This window comes from Phyllobates terribilis, unplaced genomic scaffold, assembly GCF_046119375.1.
Source record: "Phyllobates terribilis strain yellow unplaced genomic scaffold, ASM4611937v1 Scaffold_285__1_contigs__length_2463970, whole genome shotgun sequence".
In the NCBI taxonomy this organism is placed as follows: domain Eukaryota; kingdom Metazoa; phylum Chordata; class Amphibia; order Anura; family Dendrobatidae; genus Phyllobates; species Phyllobates terribilis.
Genome location: NW_027363045.1, coordinates 837,102 through 856,968, shown reverse-complemented (window position 1 = coordinate 856,968; position 19,867 = coordinate 837,102). Strand labels below are relative to the sequence as shown.

The 19,867-nt window shown below is 43.3% G+C and overlaps 1 protein-coding gene across 2 annotated transcripts in view; it reads left to right on the top strand.

The window, feature by feature from the left end:
- Positions 1-10,842, top strand: part of LOC141220371 (uncharacterized) — a 324,060-nt gene extending 313,218 nt beyond the window's left edge. Inside the window, exons 2-9 of one of the 2 annotated variants that reach the window (XM_073666300.1) lie at positions 3,726-4,116; positions 4,212-4,282; positions 4,650-4,799; positions 4,929-5,030; positions 5,114-5,237; positions 5,321-5,418; positions 5,623-5,713; positions 7,674-10,842. In XM_073666300.1, the coding sequence (XP_073522401.1) occupies positions 4,722-4,799; positions 4,929-5,030; positions 5,114-5,237; positions 5,321-5,418; positions 5,623-5,713; positions 7,674-9,202 (2,022 nt within the window). In that variant the 5' untranslated portion in view covers positions 3,726-4,116; positions 4,212-4,282; positions 4,650-4,721 and the 3' untranslated portion in view covers positions 9,203-10,842. The remainder of the gene's footprint in view (positions 1-3,725; positions 4,117-4,211; positions 4,283-4,649; positions 4,800-4,928; positions 5,031-5,113; positions 5,238-5,320; positions 5,419-5,622; positions 5,714-7,673) is intronic. The other variant, XM_073666301.1, reaches the window with a different exon arrangement.
- The last annotated feature ends 9,025 nt before the right edge of the window (positions 10,843-19,867 follow it).

Genomic DNA, 19,867 nt, shown 5'->3' with positions numbered 1-19,867 from the left:
GCACTCACCGGTCCGTAAAACGTACTTCTTTATTGTATGACATCGGTACACTATTCCTGGACCAATTGTCTTCCCCGTACAAAGTTGCCGGTTCTTGTTTTATTTTTTGTGTTTGGACAGATTATGTAGGCAAGACCAAGAGGGAGTCTAGGAGGAGGGTGGGGGGCATTTGGGTGACATATGCCATGGTCAGGACACCCGATTAGCGAGACACATGAATAGTGTACATCGAGGTGAAACCAGAGACATCTCCTTTTGTATCATTGATGTGGTTAAACCCAATGTGATAGGAGGTGATCACAATAGATATATCCTCAAAAAGGAAAGTGAGTGGATTTCCAGACTGGATTGACTAGACCCTAAGGGACTGAATGAGCCAATTTCCTATGCTTGTTTTGTGTGAATACAGCCCCATTCCGGATTACATTTTGGATTTTATACTCTATTCATTGCTACTCAGTTCCCAGTGATTGGAGTTCACATATTATTGTACGTCATCGAGATATCTGAGCTTCTATATCAGAATTATTTCTTATCAGTTATATCCTACATATACTATTTAGTAACTAGCAAATGTGATGATCCTTGTGTATCTCTAATTATGCAATGGGGGTCTAATGTGATCATTTAGGAATATACTGTGGGCCATCATCCCATATTTTATGTAGTGATAAAGTAGATCTACGTGCCTATTGCATGATGGGAGGATGTGAAATACTTGTTTTTAGTCTCCCATGACGCTGATCTCAGAGATAGGACTTTTCTATGTTGGTGGTATGCAATCCAAAACCATTATGCGATCCGGCGTGGAACGCATGCTTCCGGACATGCGCATTCGCAGATAGGAGACCGTGATGCACTCCAGCATGGAACGCACATGTCCGGTCACATTTGAGCTTTCTTCCGGCCTGTTGTTTTGTGCTGAATTGTGGGGAATACTTGAGAATTTATTTTTGTTCCATCTGTCTTTAGTTGATCCCACTGATACATCAGATAAGTCCTCAGAGAATTATAATTAGAGGAACCCATGGACACATTAGGATTTGTGAAGCTGACCTCCGCTCTCCTCTATTTCCTTTGAATTTATTGTGCGACCTGTATTTCAGAACAGTAGCTCTTGGTTTTTCATTTCCATGTGTAAATTGAATTTGACTCGTCTTTGATATCTCTTTCAAACTTAGTTTTTTCGATGTCTGAGATCCATCCTCCAGACTTTGTAAATTCTTTTACATATTTTGTTTGAGTTTTGTATCCAAAAAGGCGGAAAACTTTCACCTAGTTTTTTTTTCAAGAAACAAATATCAAACGCATTTTGACTTGGTTATCCTTTATAAATTTATCTTTATTAAGTTTTGAAAAGGAAATACAAATACAAACGCCGGGTACTAGTTGTGCAACAAGTAGTAGGTCAAACATGACCACATAACCATAACAATAACCAGTATTTCCAAAACATTTGAAAACAAAATGAAAGAAGTTAACACAATCCAAAGTAGAGTCGCTGGTAGAACATTGGTTCAATGTGTTTTAGGATATACCAGCGTGGTGACTCTGACTTAAACATTAAGTCATTACATATTCATGTTGGTTAACAAATAAGGGTTATAAAAGAAAAAACGAGTAGTTAAAACCAAAAACACAAATATACACAAAGACAAAGGGAAGTGGGGGAAGGGATGTATGGGTAAAAGGGTTAGGGTAACGTCAGAGAGGCTCCTGAAGTATAGACTTTACCTTGACCTCATAGGGGAAAGTTATCAGCGGAAGATTTAAACTCCAGTAGGACCATGTTTTATAAAATTTATCATGGGAGTTATTGATCGTGTAGGTGAGCTCCTCCCTTAACATAATCTCATTTATTTTGGAGAACCATAGTGAGATTGTCGGGATAGTGTTACTTTTCCATAGCGAGGGAATACATGCTCTAGCAGACGTGATCAAGAGTCTCAGTATCGAGTTTTTATATTTTTTTAAAGGGATGTTGCTGTGATGGAGAAGGACGAAAGCTGGGTCATGTCTTGCTCCATCCACCAACGTCACGTTACAACACAGACTGTCCAGGAGTTTGCGGAACCTCATCAGGAGAATTCCCAGGCGTTGTAGGAAGGTCATACAGGCACGTGGAGGCCACACACAATACTGAGCCTCATTTTGACTTGTTTTAAGTACATTACATCAAAGTTGGATCAGCCTGTAGTGTGTTTTTCCACTTTTAATTTTGGGGGTGACTCCAAATCCAGGTCTCCATTGGTTAATAAATTTGATTTCCATTGATGATTTTTGTGTGATTTTGTTGTCAGCACATTCAACTTTGTACAGAATAAAGTATTCAATGAGAATATTTCTTTCATTCAGATCTAGGATGTGTTATTTGAGTGTTCCCTTTATTTTTTTGAGCAGTGCATTTAATAGAATGTATAGTGAGTAAACTATAATATGTGGGATGCACGTCAGAGTCGCTAAAAAAAATGTATTAGAAGACATTTATCTGATGCAATCAATCCCACAACATTAAACGTCTGTGGTTTCAAGACGCTTCACCATGACATATGATTCAAGCCGTGTTAGTTTCCTTGATACCATGGTGATCAAGGATACACAGGGCCACCTAACTGACCACTATTCCAAGCCCACCGATCTCAATGGCCTATTACACTTTTCTAGCAATCATCCAAGGTCGATGAAGAAATCTATACCTACATCACGATTTCAGAGGGTCAAACGGATTGTGTCCAGTGAAACTATCCGCAATCAGAGGTTACAAGAAATGTCGACCAAATTCACTGAACGAGGCTATCCACCTAGCTTCTTGCATCCCCAGGCGTCGAATTCCAGAACTGATCGTCCAAACAGGACAGAAGGACAGAATCCCCTTTGTTCACACGTTACACCCCTTCGCCTACATCTTACATAAAACCATTAGGAAACACAGGAACATCTTACAAACCGGTTATTCCACGATCCCTGCGTTCCAACAACCCTTCCTACCGTGTTTTAAGAGAGCAACCAATATTAGAGACTCTCTGGTATGTGCCGATTTGGGCGCAGCGTACCTAGGTCCTAAACAATGTTTTTTGCAGAATCCCAAAATGGGCACATTCCCATGTCTCCAATGTCGTCAATGCAACAATGTCCTCAGGGGTAGCATTGTTCATCACCCACAAACTGGCAAAATATACAACATCAAAGGGTACTTTACATGTGACAGTTCATATGTGGTATATCTTATTAAATGTGCATTCGGCCGAATCTATGTGGGGGAGACGGCACAGCCCATAATGGATAGGATTTCAAAGCACAAGTCCACAATTTGGCGCAAAAACCTAATGTTACCCATTCCCCAACAGTTTATCACGGCAGGACATAGTATTTCTCAATTCAAATACCAGTTATTGGAACAAGTTTTGACACCACGTCGGGGAAGCGACCGAGTGAGCCTTCTCAAACGTAGATAAGCCTACTGGATTCATGAATTACAGTTCTTAGAGTCGAAAGGCCTTAATAGGGACTATGAACTACTGGCTTTTTATATAAGGTTTTTTTATGATTGGAGTTTGGTTCTCATTGAACAATTGGTATAGAGAAACTTGTCACCCAGGGATCTTATGTGACCCTATGTTGAAATGTATTTGACATTTGGAAATGTGGTCTTCAATTTGAATAGGTCAATAATATACATGTTTTGATCTCCATATCCTACTCATATATTGTATCCTTTATTGCAGATTATTCCTCTCTGGCACACTCTTGTCCCCTCTCCTGGATCCTTCTCCACTCCAACAAAGGCTCTGGCTCATGGCCATTAGGTCTTATGCTCTATACTGGTGGAACCCACATTCTCTCTCCCTGGCACTCAAACTTCCGGCTCACTGGAACGCATTTACACCAGCCTGCGGAACGCACAGCTTCCTGGGAGCAACGCGTCACTTCCGGTGACGTCACACGTGCACTTCCGAAGTGCACACTACACAGCACTGCGGGATTGGTGGCAATTGGTCAGCTGATACCATCCTGCCCCGGACAACGCTCACAGCACCAGGAACTAGCGGTGGACACCGCGTTCCTCTAAGCCACTACGTGCAGTACCACCTTATAACCAGGAACTAGGGGTCACAGGTATGCTACGTCCAGCTCTATTCGGTCTATCTCTGCCTCTACAGTCCATCTCAGCTGTTAACTCTGAGTCTGCCACTCTCTGCTCTTTTCTGCAGACCCAAGTAACCAGTGTCACCATATCTCCACACTTTTGAATTCCTACCTTTGAATACCATCCAGGAGGCTAGTAGGTGTCGCCTCTCTTCAATTTGTATATATACTTGCTCTATACTATGATGTTGTATCCGCATTAATGGGGTTTGACGAAATATTATACACTGTTTAAGAGGGGTTTGGGAGAAATTGTTAATATTTTCTCAATATTTCCCTGACAGTGCGTCTATGAGAAACGTATTCAGCTGCAGACTCCAAGGAAGAAACTGCTTGTTGTATGTGTCCTAAAATATAAAGGTTTTATTACTAGATATAAAGAAGAAAACTAAATACTGTAAAATAATAAATCTCCTTATATGTTTCCTCTCATTATCTCCAATAGTTGTATTATTACACAGGATTTTTATAATGTTCCATCAGCTTATCTTTTTCTCCTTCAGGTCTCTACAATATCGGATCCTCTCAGTGAAGATCTTCTATATAAGAAAATTTTTCTGATTTACCCATCAAAGATGGATATGGACAGAGACAAGATGGCGGAGAGGATATTACACCTCACCCTAGAGATCCTCTTCCGGCTTACTGGAGAGGTGAGAGATTCTGATGACGTCACATTACATCATTCTTATCTATGGGAAAAACAGATGGGCAGAACTGGAGAGGTGAGAACTCTGGAAATGTCTGGAGTGAGATTTATTACTGTGTCTTTCCATAACCAGAGATTAATCACGGGGCCTCCACCTCACCCCCTGATACATGAGGACATCAATGACCAGATCCTAGAACTCGCCTACAAGATGATTGAGCTGCTGACTGGAGAGGTGACACTGCTGGGAATGATGGGACATTATACAGTAACACTATGAAGGGATCAGGGAGATGACGGTATCATTGTGTGTGTCAGGTTCCTATAAGGTGTCAGGATGTCGCCGTCTATTTTTCCATGGAGGAGTGGGAGTATTTAGAAGGACACAAAGATCTATACAAGGACGTCATGATGGAGGTTCCCCAGCCCCTCACATCACCAGGTAATAGACAGGACTAAATACACACGGCCTATAATTATCTGTATGTAAAGAATGAATTCAGTCCCTGTATGTGTTTCCTCCAGATCTATCCAGTAAGAGGACAACACCAGAGAGATGTCACCGTCCTCTTCTTCCACAGGACTGTAAACAAGAAGATCCCAATGTTCCTCAGGATCATCAGGTAGATGGAGAGAAGGAGTCATGAGATCTCCCCTATGATGTGTAGACGGCTGTAAAGGTTTTGTATTTTTGGATTCAGTCTTGTTTTATCCACCATTATTATGTTTTATATTTGTGTAATGAGAACGGTGGAGATGGCAGGATTAGAGCCAATCATAGATGTGACTTCTCCATCTGTCTGTGACTTTTACAATATTTGTTTCAGGGTGAAGATCTGACCCATATTAATACTACAGAGACATATGTGAGGGATGATGAGCGGTGTAAAGAGGAGATTCCTATATATGACTACCCAGGTGAGTAGTAATCACTGAATACTGAGAAGTCACAGATTCTTCTCAGTCACCGGCTGTGGCTGCTTTATCGTTTGTGTACTCCGGCTGTATCACAATTGTGTGATCACCATTTTGCCGCTAGACCACAACATTCTCCTCCGTCCGAAAATGTTCAGATTACTTTGGGAAATTGTGAAAGCCCTTTTCTATAGAACTTACAACCTGGAGGTTCCACCTACCCCCTGGGATTAGATGATGCTGACCGTTACCTGCCCAGGTCTGTAAACTACAAAGCCAAATGACAGCGTACGCAGAATGTGCAGATGATCAGGCCCCATTTTTCAAATCTGACAGATGTCACTTTATGTGGTGATAACTTTGAAATTTTTCACAAAGGATAATAAGAAACAAATGGACCTTACAAATTATTTTCCAACTTCTTTTGAATTTGACAATACCCTATATACAGCTGTACACTACTGTCTGGGCACATGGCAGGTTAAGAAGGGAAGGAGCGACATTTAGCTATTAGGAATGCAGATTTTGCTGGAATAGTTTGCAGACACAATGTATTGGGGGCACTGTTCATGGTCACATGGAAGCTGAAAAGATGGCTACCATGAACAGGCTTGCCTTAACTACCCCATTTACATATTTCACAAATTACTTTCCTCATCACCCTTTAACCTCTCTACATGGATCTGGACTTACACAGAGACCCCTAGGCTTGGGCCACGGTGTTACCTGCTGTTCTGTGGAGTGACATGGGAAGAAGAATAGTCAGATAGCCGGGTCAGAACAGGAGGGCAGAGAAAATACAAAATCAGAAGACACAAGAGTAGTCAGTAAACGGGCCGAGGTCACAACAGAAACAAATACACAAGCCAAGAGCTGATCACAGAGGACTGACCCAGAGGAGAACAAGGCTGTATCTGGCAGCTTCCGGCAATATGCTTCCAGCTTTAGTAGGGTGTGGTGCTTTCCAAATGGCTGAAGTAGGGAGCAGATTATTCCAGCTGGACAGCACACACACCCATACTGCAAAACTGGATGGTACTACTGGTCCCTGCAACCCTAATCTTAGTGGCTGCGCAGAGCCTGCGCCTCGCAGAGCTTCTGGTTCTGACGTCTCTTCCATCACCAGCGCCGCCTGCAGAATGAATAAGGCGGCTTCTGGTGTCAAAAGTAGACCTCACACAAGTCGAAGCAGGAGGAGAAGTAGACGTCCCAGAGGAGTTGGGACACACCTTTTGCAGAAGCAGTAGAAATCCCATAAAGTGACTCCATTTTGGAAATTATAACCCTCAGTGAATTAATTTATAGGAGAAGTGACTATTTTGACTCTACAGTCACCCTCCAGAAATTAGCACGCAGTGGATGTTGGAGAGTGAAAATTGCAAATATGCTATTTTATTACCCAACACATAGTGCCCAGATTGTGCTCCAGGAGACACACACCGTAAATTAAATGGGTTCTTCTCATTATAGTAATACCAAATACATGGATGCTGAATGTGACTTAGGCACATAAACTACTGCAAAGCTCAGAAGTGAGGGGGAGATCTGACTTTGGGAGAGTGGATATTGCTGGATTGGTTTATGGAAGCCATGTTGCTTTTCAAGAGCCTTTGAGCCACTAGTAATATGGAAACCTCTGTTTTTCCATTGACAGATGATGGATCTGAGTGGGGACTTGTTTTTTGTCAAATAAGTAGAAGTTTTTATTGGTATTATTTTCGCCTACATAACATTGTTTGGTGGCTTTTTATTCCATATTTTGGAGGCAGAATGAAAAAACAGTGGAACTCGCTCTACTGATCCATCCTATGAAGTTTCCTATTAGACAGTCATTGTCCTGGTGAATAAGTGAATTTTTTTTATATAACTTGCCTTTTTTATGGAGAGTTTAAGTAGAAATGTTCAAAAATATAAAATTCAAGGATTTTTTATTAAAAATAATAATTGGTTTTATTCTTGGCAGATGTCTGTACCAGGAGATCAGAGGGACAGCTGACATTTTCAGTTTTCAAATCAGATAATTTTCAGATCCAACAGGATATAATTGAAATGAATGACATTTCTCCAGATTTACCATCATCCCTTCACAGCAAAGATCTGTCATCTGATCCTTTGATACAGGTCCTGTCTTCTGATTCATTACCGACTACTAAGGAAAATCAAAGTCACAAAACTAGCATTAAAAAACAAACTGCTTCTAAAGCAAAGAAGCCATTTTCACGTTCAGAATATAGAAATAGTTTTCCTCTCAAAAAGTCTTTTCTTAAACCTCAAAAAATTCACACAGCGAAGAATAGATTTTCTTGTTCCAAGTGTGGGAGATGTTTTAATCAGAAATCAGATCTTGTTAGGCACCAGAGAACTCACACAGGGGAGAAGCCTTTTTCCTGTTCAGAATGTGATAAATGTTTTACAGAGAAATCAAATCTTATCGCACATCAGAGAATTCACACAGGGGAGAAGCCATTTTCCTGTTCAGAATGTGGTAAATGTTTTACAGAGAAATCAAATCTTATCGCACATCAGAGAACTCACACAGGGGAGAAGCCATTTTCCTGTTCAGAATGTGGAAAATGTTTTAACCAGAAATCAAATCTTAATATACATCAGAGAACTCACACAGGGGAGATGCCTTTTCCATGTTCAGAATGTGGAAAATGTTTTAACCAGAAATCTAGTTTTCTTAAGCACCAGAGAAACCACACAGAGGAGAAGCCTTTTTCATGTTCAGATTGTGGGAAATGTTTTGTACAGAAATCATATCTTAGTATACATCAGAGAACTCACACAGGGGAGAAGCCATTTTCCTGTTCAGAATGTGGGAAATATTTTACAGAGAAATCAACTCTTATCAACCATCAGAGAACTCACACAGGAGAGAAGCCATTTTCCTGTTCAGAATGTGAGAAATGTTTTTCAGAGAAATCAAATCTTATTGTACATCAGAGAACTCACACAGGGGAGAAGCCATTTTCATGTTCAGAATGTGGGAAATCTTTTGCAAAGAAATCAAATCTTACCAAACATCAGAGAATTCACACAGGGGAAAAGCCTTTTTCATGTTCAGATTGTGGAAAATGTTTTGGACACAAATCATATCTTAATAAACATCAGAGAACTCACAAAGGGGGGAAGCCATTTTCCTGTACAGAATGTGGGAAATATTTTACAGAGAAATCAACTCTTACCAAACATCACAAAACTCACACAGGGGAGAAGCCTTTTTCATGTTCAGAATGTGGGAAATGTTTTACAGAGAAATCAAGTCTTATCAAACATCAGAGAACTCACACAGGAGAGAAGCCTTTTTCTTGTTCAGAATGTGGGAAATGTTTTAACCAGAAATCAGATATTGATAAGCACCAGAGAACTCATACAGGGGAGAAGCCTTTTTCATGTTCAAAATGTGGGAAATGTTTTAACCAGAAAGCGCATTTTGATAGCCACCAGAGAACCCACACAGGGGAGAATGCCGCAACTACACCCAACTAGTCTCTGTAGAAACTAGAAAAAAAACCTAGCTGCACAACTAAAAATGCCACCACACACCTAACTAACTAATAAGCCGTTGAGGAGTTTCTCATACCTCCTGAGGAACCAGAGAGGAGGCTGCAAAACACTCTCAACAAGGGGAAAGGAAAGTATGAAGTAAAATATGAAAACTCTGAATGAGAAACAAAAACACATTCATATAGGGCAAAGAAGGCAAGCTAAGGAGAACCAAAAATAAAAGGAACAAGTATAATCTCCCAGAAACTCATCACTGTTAGAATTAAAAGGTACTGGGAGGGAAAGCAAACTGACCGGGAGGATAGTTTCACCTTTGTGGTGAAACTTACAAAATTTATCCTCACCAACTGTGTACGTAAAACCCATCCATTTATAATGACCACGGACAAGATAAAGATTCCCAACTCACATCAGGACCACAAGATCCCAGGGACTTTCAGCTGCATCACAACTAATGTAATGTACTTAATTATATGTAGCAAATGTCCAACTGGGGGTCTGTATGTAGGGGAGACCAGGCAAAAACTTAAAACAAGGATGAATTCTCATCACCACCCAAAAAAAGAAAAAAAGAATAGATCTACTTGTGTCCACACATATTTACCGCCACAACTGCTTATCCCTTTCCGAAACTGATAGTTCTGCTTCACGTCACTTGTCTTATCTATTGCATTATTCCTGTGCCCTGTTGTGTATAAATATGTGACTCTTCAGATTTTGTGTTATACTATGCCTGATGAAAGACCTGAGTAGTCTAGAAAGCTTACTGACTAATGGCTAACTGAAAAGATGGTATCCTCCACTGAGGACTTTCAAATTTTAAAGTTTTTCTCCAAACAGCAATTTAAAGATCTCTCCACAGGTGTTCAATGGGATTTAGATCCAGATTCATTGCTAGTCAGAACTGTCCAGCACTTTGTTTCCATCCATTTTCTGGGTGCTTCTTGAAGTATGTTTGGGGTCATTGTCATGCTGGAAGACCCATGACCTAGCACGCAAACCCAACTTTCTGACACTAGGCACTACATTGTGCCCCAAAATCCTTTGCTAATCTTCAGATTTCATGATTCCTTGCACACAGTCAAGGTACCTGACCTGAGGCAGCAAAACAACCCCAAAACCTCTTTGAAGCTCCACCATATTTGACTGTATGTGTTTGTAAATTTATTGATTATGTTGCACATTGGACAGAGGAACATCCGGATCTCAAAAGATGGACTTATAACCTTGAAATTATTGATATTTTTCAACAATTTTGGTTCTCAAGTCCTCAGACAGTTCTCTTCTCCTTTTTCTGTTTTCTCCATGCTTAGTGTGCCACACATATGCACACAATGCAAAGATTGAATCAACTTCTCCCTTTTTTATCTGGTTTTAGCTGTGATTTTCTTATTGCCCACACCTGTTACTTGCCACAATTGCGTTTGAACAAGCTTCACATGCTTGAAACAGAGTTGTTTACCCACAATTTTGGCAAGGTGTCAATAATTTTGTCCGACCTATTTTATGTGGTTTTGTGTGAAATTATGTTCAATTTGCCTTTTTTTTTCTCTGTTTTCTTGTGCTGTTTCAATAACCGCAAAGGAAATAAACGTGTATAATAAAACATGTAATTGCAATAATTTTCTGGGAGAATTACTTCATTTTCTGGCACAATTTCAAGGGATCCAACACTTTTGACCATGACTTGTTTTTGTTGCCTTTTTAATTTGTTGCAGCATATCATCCTCTTCATGTTTAGCTATATTAGGAGGCTTGTAGCAAAGTCCAGTTAGCAGCTTTCCATTATTGCCATTTCCATGTACATTACCCATACTGACTTTACATCAGGGATGTAAAGCTCAAAACATGTAGAGGGCCAAAATGAAAAACTTGGACAAAGTTGTGGACCAACCAGTATACAGTATAATGGGCCCCACATAGTCCTCCATACAGAATAATGGGCCCCACAAAGTCCTCCATTCAGTATGATTGGCCCCACAAAGCTTTCCATACAGTAAAATGGATCCCACAAAGTCCTCCATGCAGAATAATGGCCCCACATAGGTGTGGTGGTTCTGGTGTCGTGGGTCAAATATAATCACCAAGAGTTGGGCATGTGTGCTGTACATTGTCGAAACTGCCCCCCATGTCGTCATTGAGCTTGAGGTCTTAAGTTGGTTTTAACGAAAATACCCACCCGTCTACCTATTTTTCTTTCCTATCCATTTGAATGTAGTGTAACCATCTATGTTTGACACCAAGTCATGGCTTTCATCCAACCAGGTTTCTGTAATCTGTGGCTGACCTAAGAGTCTAATTCATTCATTTTGTTTTCAAGACTTCTTTCATTTGCCTGCAGACATTTAATACTATTAGCACATTTATTACTGCTACTCACCTCCTTACTTTCCTTGAATGTCTCACTCTGTCTATTCTACCCCCTTATTTGCACGGCTACCCTCCCTCCCCCAGATCCTAGTTTGAAAGCTCCTCCATCCATCTGACCATTTTTTTTCCCCAGCACATCTGCTTTCTCCCCATTGAGGTGCAGCCTGTAGCCGACAGAGAAGTCAGCCCAGTTCTCCATGAACCTAAACCCTTTCTTCCTGACAATTATCTCCTTAAGTTCCCGCTGACTTTCTTGTGACGTAGTGGTATCAGCAGTATTTCTGAAAACACCAAAATGCCCTTCAGTAGGGTTATCAATAAGGGAACAACAAAAACATTAAACTTTAGGAGGGCGAAGTTTGATCAGCTGATAGAAAACCTTCAACTTATTGACTGGGACAAAGTTCTTAATCAAGGAAATACGAATAGTAAATGGGAAACCTTCAAAAGAATTCTGAATACTCAGTGCGAGAGGTATATACCATATGGGAATAAAAGGGCCAGAAATAAGAGGAAACCAATATGGTTGAACAAGAACGTAAAAGGGGCGTTAAATAGCAAAAAAGAGGCATTCAAGAGATTAAAACAGGAAAACAGTAAGGAGGCACTAATGTGTTACAAGGAAAAAACGAGAACCTGTAAAAAAAAAATAAAAATAGCGAAGGAGGAAACAGAGAAACGTATTGCTAGGGAAAGTAGATCAAATCCCAAACTGTTCTTTACGTATATAAATAGTAAAAGGATTAAATCGGATAATATTGGAGCGATAAAAAGTGAGGAAGGCAAAATCATAGAGAAAGATGAGGATAAAGCTAATCTATTAAATAATTTTTTTTCGACAACTTTCACAAAGGAAATAGAACTAACAGGAGAAATGAGAAGTGACAAGCTTAATCCTCCACTAAGCATGACAAATCTAAACCAAGCTGGGGTACAGAAACGCCTCAGTAACATTAAAATAAACAAATCACCAGGACCTGATGGCATACACCCACGGGTACTAAGGGAACTAAGTAATGTGATAGACCGTTATATCTTATATTTAAGGACTCTGAGACTGGGTCTGTACCACTTGATTGGCGACAGGCGAATGTAGTGCCAATATTCAAAAAGGGAGCGAAAAGTGACGCCGGAAACTATCGGCCGGTGAGTCTGACGTCCGTTGTGGGCAAAATTTTTGAAAGCTTCATTAAAGAGACAATTACGGAGCATCTTGATGCTAATAATCTTTTAATCCCGAACCAACATGGATTCATGAGGAATCGCTCCTGCCAAACAAACCTGATTGACTTCTACGAGGAGGTTAGCTCTCGAGTAGATCAGGGGGAACCAGTGGATGTCGTGTATCTCGACTTCTCAAAAGCGTTCGATAGCGTGCCACATAATAGGTTGGTATACAAAATGAGAATGATGGGGCTGGGGGAAAATGTCTGCAAGTGGGTAGCTAACTGGCTAAAGCATAGAAGGCAGAGGGTGGTTATAAATGGAATATACTCAGATTGGGTAAGCGTCACTAGTGGGGTACCACAGGGGTCTGTACTAGGCCCAATGTTATTTAATATCTTTATCAACGACATAGTCAACGGGATAAATAGTAAAATATCAATATTTGCAGATGACACAAAGTTATGTAAAACAATTAATACAAAAGAGGACAGTGCAGACCTACAGAGGGATTTGGATAAGCTGGGTAGGTGGAGCATTAAATGGCAAATGAGGTTTAACGAGGAGAAATGTAAGGTCATACATATGGGAAGGAAAAATGGAAGTCACCAGTACTCACTGAATGGGAAATCATTGGGGCATTCAGAGATGGAGAAGGACTTGGGCATCTTAATTGATAGCAAACTAAATTGGAGTGCCCAAAGTCAGGAAGCTGCTGTAAGGGCAAACAGGGTAATGGGATGTATCAGAAGAGGTATAGCTGCAAAGGATGAGAACATTGTTCTTCCACTGTACAAAGCTCTGGTCAGACCACACTTGGAATACTGTGCTCAGTTATGGGCCCCAATATATAGAAAGGATATAAATGAGCTTGAAAAGGTACAAAGGAGGGCAACAAAATTAATAAAGGGAATGGAGGGACTGCAATACCCAGAGAGGTTGGCAAAACAAGGACTATTCAGCCTGGAAAAGAGAAGGTTGAGGGGGGACATAATAAATGTGTACAAATATGTTAGGGGACAGTATAGAGATCTTGCCCGGGATTTGTTCAAAAGGAGGGATATTACGGTAACAAGAGGGCATTCACTAAGACTGGAAGAGAAAAGGTTCCAGCACCAGCATAGGAAGGGGTTCTTTACGGTAAGAGCAGTGAGAATATGGAATTCACTGAGTGAGGAGACGGTAATGTCAGATTCACTACACCAGTTCAAGCGGGGACTGGATGCATTTCTAGATACCAGGCAGATTTCAGCATATACTTAAAAATAAAATAAAATAGTAGGTTGATACAGGGATTTATTCTGACTGCTGGTTTCAGAGTCGGGAGGGAATTTTTCCTCAGGTGAAGATTGGATAAATCATTTGGGGTTTTTGCCCTCCTCTGGATCAACTTTAGCAATTACAGAACTAACAGGTCGAACTTGATGGACGCAAGTCTTTATTCGGCTTTACAAACTATGTTACTATGTTATGTATGTCACTTGCGCTCAACACTAGTCGCCTGTCACGCTGTCTCTGTGTACTGGAGGTAGGGGGCCTAAGCTGACCCTAAGCTGGGGCCCTGACTAATCCCTCTACCTGGAGGTACTGTTAAAGGTACAGAGGTCCAGGCCGCCAGCGTAACCCCTACCTCCTGAGGATCCCTACACCTAAGTAATCTAGTCCTGAGAAGGACCCCGATCACAACAAAAGGGGACGAGTAATAATATGCCCACACTCAGTACTTTGACGAACGAGACAGTACAAGGGAAAAACCAAAACCACCTTGCATACAAAAACTACACAACTACAACAGAGGGAACACCAATGGGAAAGGAGATAAATGATAAAGCGAGGAAGGGAAAAAACTCTCCGAATACACTTATCTCTGAAACTCCAAATACCACGATCCGCTCTGTTAGTCTGCATGAAATGCTTTCACCGACACTTCCCTAACAGACCGGCAGGCATTTGAAGGAGTCTCACTACAGCAGCATTGATTGCAGCTGGGCGAGGCTGGACCTCGTCTAGCACCGAGAGAGAGAGAATTAACTCCCTCACTGCCGAAAAACACAAAGCACCAAAAACTCAGCTGCGAGAAGTCAGGCTGTGTAATCGTGACGATCTTCGTGGCGACACACCCGTGACAGTACCCCCCCTTCTACGAGGGGCCTCCGGACCCTCAGGGCCAGGTTTATCCGGGTGAGTCGTGTGGAAGGCCCGAACTAATCGGTCTGCGTTAATATCCAACGCAGGAACCCACATCCTCTCCTCAGGACCATACCCTTTCCAATGAACCAGGTACTGAAGGGACCGGCGATTAAAGCTTGAATCGATGACCCTCGATACCTGGAACTCCAAGTTACCATTGACCACCACTGGAGGGGGAGGTAAAGGTGACGGTACCACCGGCGCCACATACCTCTTAAGCAACGATCTGTGGAACACGTGAATTTTAAACGTAGGGGGGAGGTCAAGACGGAATGCCACCGGATTAATTATAGAACTGATTCTGTACGGCCCGATGAACCTGGGACCCAGTTTCCAGGAGGGAACCTTAAGTTTTATATTCCTGGTAGACAACCATACCCGATCGTTCACACTTAGGTCCGGACCAGACACTCTCCTCCTATCAGCCATACGTTTGTATCGGTTCCCCATAGTATTCAGATTCTTCAGCACCCCTCTCCATACTGAAGCGAGTGATGAGGAAAATCGTTCCTCCTCAGGAACCCCCGAAGAGCCCCCCCTACTGAAAGTACAAAACTGGGGGTGAAAACCATATGCCCCAAAAAATGGGGACTTACCAGTGGACTCGCTCCGCCTATTATTAAGAGCAAACTCTGCCAGAGGTAAGAAAGAAGCCCAGTCCTCCTGGTTCTCTGACACAAAACACCGGAGATATGTCTCCAAGCTCTGGTTCATTCGTTCCGTCTGACCATTGGTCTGAGGATGAAAAGCCGATGAGAACAACAAATGCATCCCCCGCCGTGCACAAAACGCCTTCCAGAACTTGGACACAAACTGAGACCCCCGATCAGACACCACCTCGGAGGGTACCCCGTGAAGCCTCACAATCTCCCCAATGAACACCTGCGCAAGAGTTTTAGCATTAGGGAGAGCAGGAAGAGCGATAAAATGTGCCATCTTGCTGAACCTGTCCACTACAACGAGTATGACCGTTTTACCCGAAGACGGAGGGAGGTCCGTAATAAAGTCCATAGACAGATGAGTCCAAGGACGCTCCGGGATCTTCAAAGGTAAGAGGGCCCCAGACGGATGGGTATGTGAGGTCTTAGAGCGCGCACAAACCCCACAGGATGCGACAAAAGTTACCACCTCCTTATGTAAGTTAGGCCACCAAAACCGACGCGAGAGGAGATCCACAGTTGCTTTACTCCCCGGGTGTCCTGCAAAAACTGAGTTATGGTGTGCCTCGATCACCTTTTGTCGCAACTGATCTGGAACAAACAGTCTCCCCGGAGGTCCAACAGGGGCGTCCCCCTGAGCCTCCAATACCTCCTCCTCCAGCTCAGAGCATACTGCCGAAACCACCACCCCCTCCTGAAGGATAGGAATCGGGTCGTCCGTATTCCCGGCCCCAGGGAAACTACGAGATAAGGCATCCGCCTTTACATTTTTTGACCCAGGACGATATGCAACGACAAAATTAAACCTGGTAAAAAACAATGACCACCTAGCTTGTCTGGGATTCAGACGTTTCGCGGACTCCAGATATAGCAGGTTCTTGTGATCGGTGATGACGGTGACCGGATGGACTGCCCCCTCCAAAAAATGGCGCCACTCCTCAAAAGCTAACTTAATGGCCAAGAGTTCCCTATTGCCGACATCGTAATTCCTCTCAGCGGACGACAATTTTTTAGAGAAAAAGGCGCACGGATGCCACTTACCAGGGGACGAACCTTGTGACAATACTGCTCCCACCCCTACCTCGGAAGCGTCTACCTCTACAATGAATGGCTGTGACTCATCAGGTTGAATGAGTATGGGTGCCGAGGCAAAACATTTTTTCAAGGAGGAAAATGCTTGACAAGCCTTGTCAGACCACCTAGAAAAATCCGTCCCCTTTTTAGTCATGTCTGTGAGAGGCTTAACCATGGACGAGAAATTACGAATGAACTTCCGGTAATAATTAGCAAACCCCAGGAAACGTTGTAGTGCCTTAAGATTCTCTGGCCGATCCCACTCAAGAACTGCCCGCACTTTCCCAGGGTCCATACGAAAACCGGACGCTGAAACCAGGAAGCCTAAAAACTGGAGTTCCTGTACGGCGAACACACACTTTTCCCATTTGGCATACAGTTTATTATCCCGCAAGATCTGTAACACCTGCCTAACGTGCTCCTGATGAGACACCAGATCCGGCGAGTAAATTAAGATATCATCCAGATATATGACAACAAACTGTCCCACCAGGCGGCGAAAAATGTCATTAACAAAGTGTTGGAACACCGCCGGGGCATTAGTCAGACCGAATGGCATGACAAGGTTCTCATAATGCCCCTCCGGAGTGTTAAACGCCGTCTTCCACTCATCCCCCTCCTTCATCCTAATCAGATTGTACGCCCCCCTAAGATCCAACTTAGAGAACCATTTGGCGCCCACGATCTGATTAAAGAGATCGGGAATAAGTGGGAGCGGATACGGATCTCGGACCGTAATCCGATTAAGTTCACGGAAATCCAGGCAAGGGCGTAGGCCTCCATCTTTCTTCTTAACAAAGAAGAACCCCACAGCCATCGGTGAAGATGAAGGTCTAATATGCCCCTTAGCCAGACTTTCTGAAATATAATCCTTCATGGCCTGCCTCTCAGGACCAGAAAGGTTATACAACCTAGCTTTAGGTAACTTGGCCTCAGGGAGCAGTTTTACAGAACAGTCATACTCGCGATGAGGAGGTAGTTCCTGACACCCTTTCTCCGAGAATACATCCTCAAAGTCCGCCAGAAATGGAGGTAAGACCCAAGGAGTAACCGCACCGATGACCGTGTTCATGCAGTTTTTATTACAGAATTTACTCCATTGGCTTATCTCTCTGGATTGCCAATTAATAACCGGGTTATGCTTAGTTAACCAAGGAAGGCCCAACACTATAGGAGTGGGAAGACCCTCCAACACGTAGCAAGACAACAGTTCTTTATGTATCGCCCCCACTTGAAGTTTTACGTTATGCACAGCTTGCAAAAAACTTCCCTGACCGAGAGGCCTGGCATCGATCGAGAATATGGGGATGGGTTTAGCCAACTCACTCAATCGCGTACCTTGAACCCGGGCAAACCGAGCGTCCACCAGATTAGCCCCGGCCCCACTATCCAGAAGAACAGATATCCTCTCAGTTCTCGTACCCACCACCACCTCCGCCGGTACGAGAAACTGAGACGAACCTAGGGACGAAATACCTACTCCCAGATTGCCGTCCACCACACAACCTGGGATCAACAGTTTTCCGACGACTCTTCACTCTGCAAGGGACGGGATGGACACCCCCCATTAAAATGCCCCTTTCTCCCGCAGAAGAAACACCTTCCTGTCTTATGGCGCACCACCGGTCCCCTCCCCCGAAATGATGTCCCTCCTAATTGCATAGGCTCCTCTGGACTGACCAGGGGAACCACCATATGAGGGGACCTTGTAGCAGGTGGAGTCATCACAGGGGGTGGAGTTATCCCGCACCTCTCCCGAAGCCGTCTGTCAACGCGAATAGCAAGGGCCATAGCGGCTTCCAGTGACGCGGGAGAGTCTTACTGTGCCAACACATCCTGTAATTTGTCGGATAAACCTTGACAAAACTGGCTCCTAAGAGCCGGGTCATTCAACTGGGTGTCCGTGGCCCACCTACGGAACTCCGAACAGAATTCCTCCGCCGGACGATCTCCCTGCTGGATCCTACGTAACTTAGACTCAGCAAGGGAGATCCGATCCGGGTCATCATATACGAGTCCCAGAGCAGCGAAAAACCTATCCACTGACTGGAGAGCCGGGGAACCCGAGGGAAGAGAGAACGCCCAAGATTGTGGGTCCCCTTGTAGGAGCGAGATGACAATTCCCACCCTTTGTTCTTCACTTCCCGATGACCGAGGCCGCAGCCGAAAGTACAACTTGCATGCCTCCCGGAAAACAAAAAACTTGTCCCGCCCCCAGTGAACCTGTCAGGGAGAGCTACTTTAGGTTCTGGTCCGGTTTGCTCCTGAGGATACAAAACCTTGGACCTAACGTCCGCCAGCTCCATGGACAAACTCTGCAACTGCCGAGCTAGACCGGCTACTGGATCCATGGTAGCTGGAGAAAATCTAAGTGGTCGGTGAAAATGTCACGCTGTCTCTGTGTACTGGAGGTAGGGGGCCTAAGCTGACCCTAAGCTGGGGCCCTGACTAATCCCTCTACCTGGAGGTACTGTTAAAGGTACAGAGGTCCAGGCCGCCAGCGTAACTCCTACCTCCTGAGGATCCCTGCACCTAAGTAATCTAGTCCTGAGAAGGACCCCGATCACAACAAAAGGGGACGAGTAATAATATGCCCACACTCAGTACTTTGACGAACGAGACAGTACAAGGGAAAAACCAAAACCACCTTGCATACAAAAACTACACAACTACAACAGAGGGAACACCAACGGGAAAGGAGATAAATGATAAAGCGAGGAAGGGAAAAAACTCTCCGAATACACTTATCTCTGAAACTCCAAATACCACGATCCGCTCTGTTAGTCTGCATGAAATGCTTTCACCGACACTTCCCTAACAGACCGGCAGGCATTTGAAGGAGTCTCACTACAGCAGCATTGATTGCAGCTGGGCGAGGCTGGACCTCATCTAGTACAGAGAGAGAGAGAATTAACTCCCTCACTGCCGAAAAACACAAAGCACCAAAAACTCAGCTGCGAGAAGTCAGGCTGTGTAATCGTGACGATCTTCGTGGCGACACACCCGTGACATCGCCATATCCTCATCATTTTTGTCTTTACTTTTGAAAAAATCCCAACCCCAACATAACCCTAACCTTAACACAACTCTAGTCCTAACTGTAACCCTAATCCTAACCCCAACCCTAACCCTAACACAACCCTAACCCTACCCCAAGGGATCTATTCACTATAAAGAGGGAGCAGAGTTT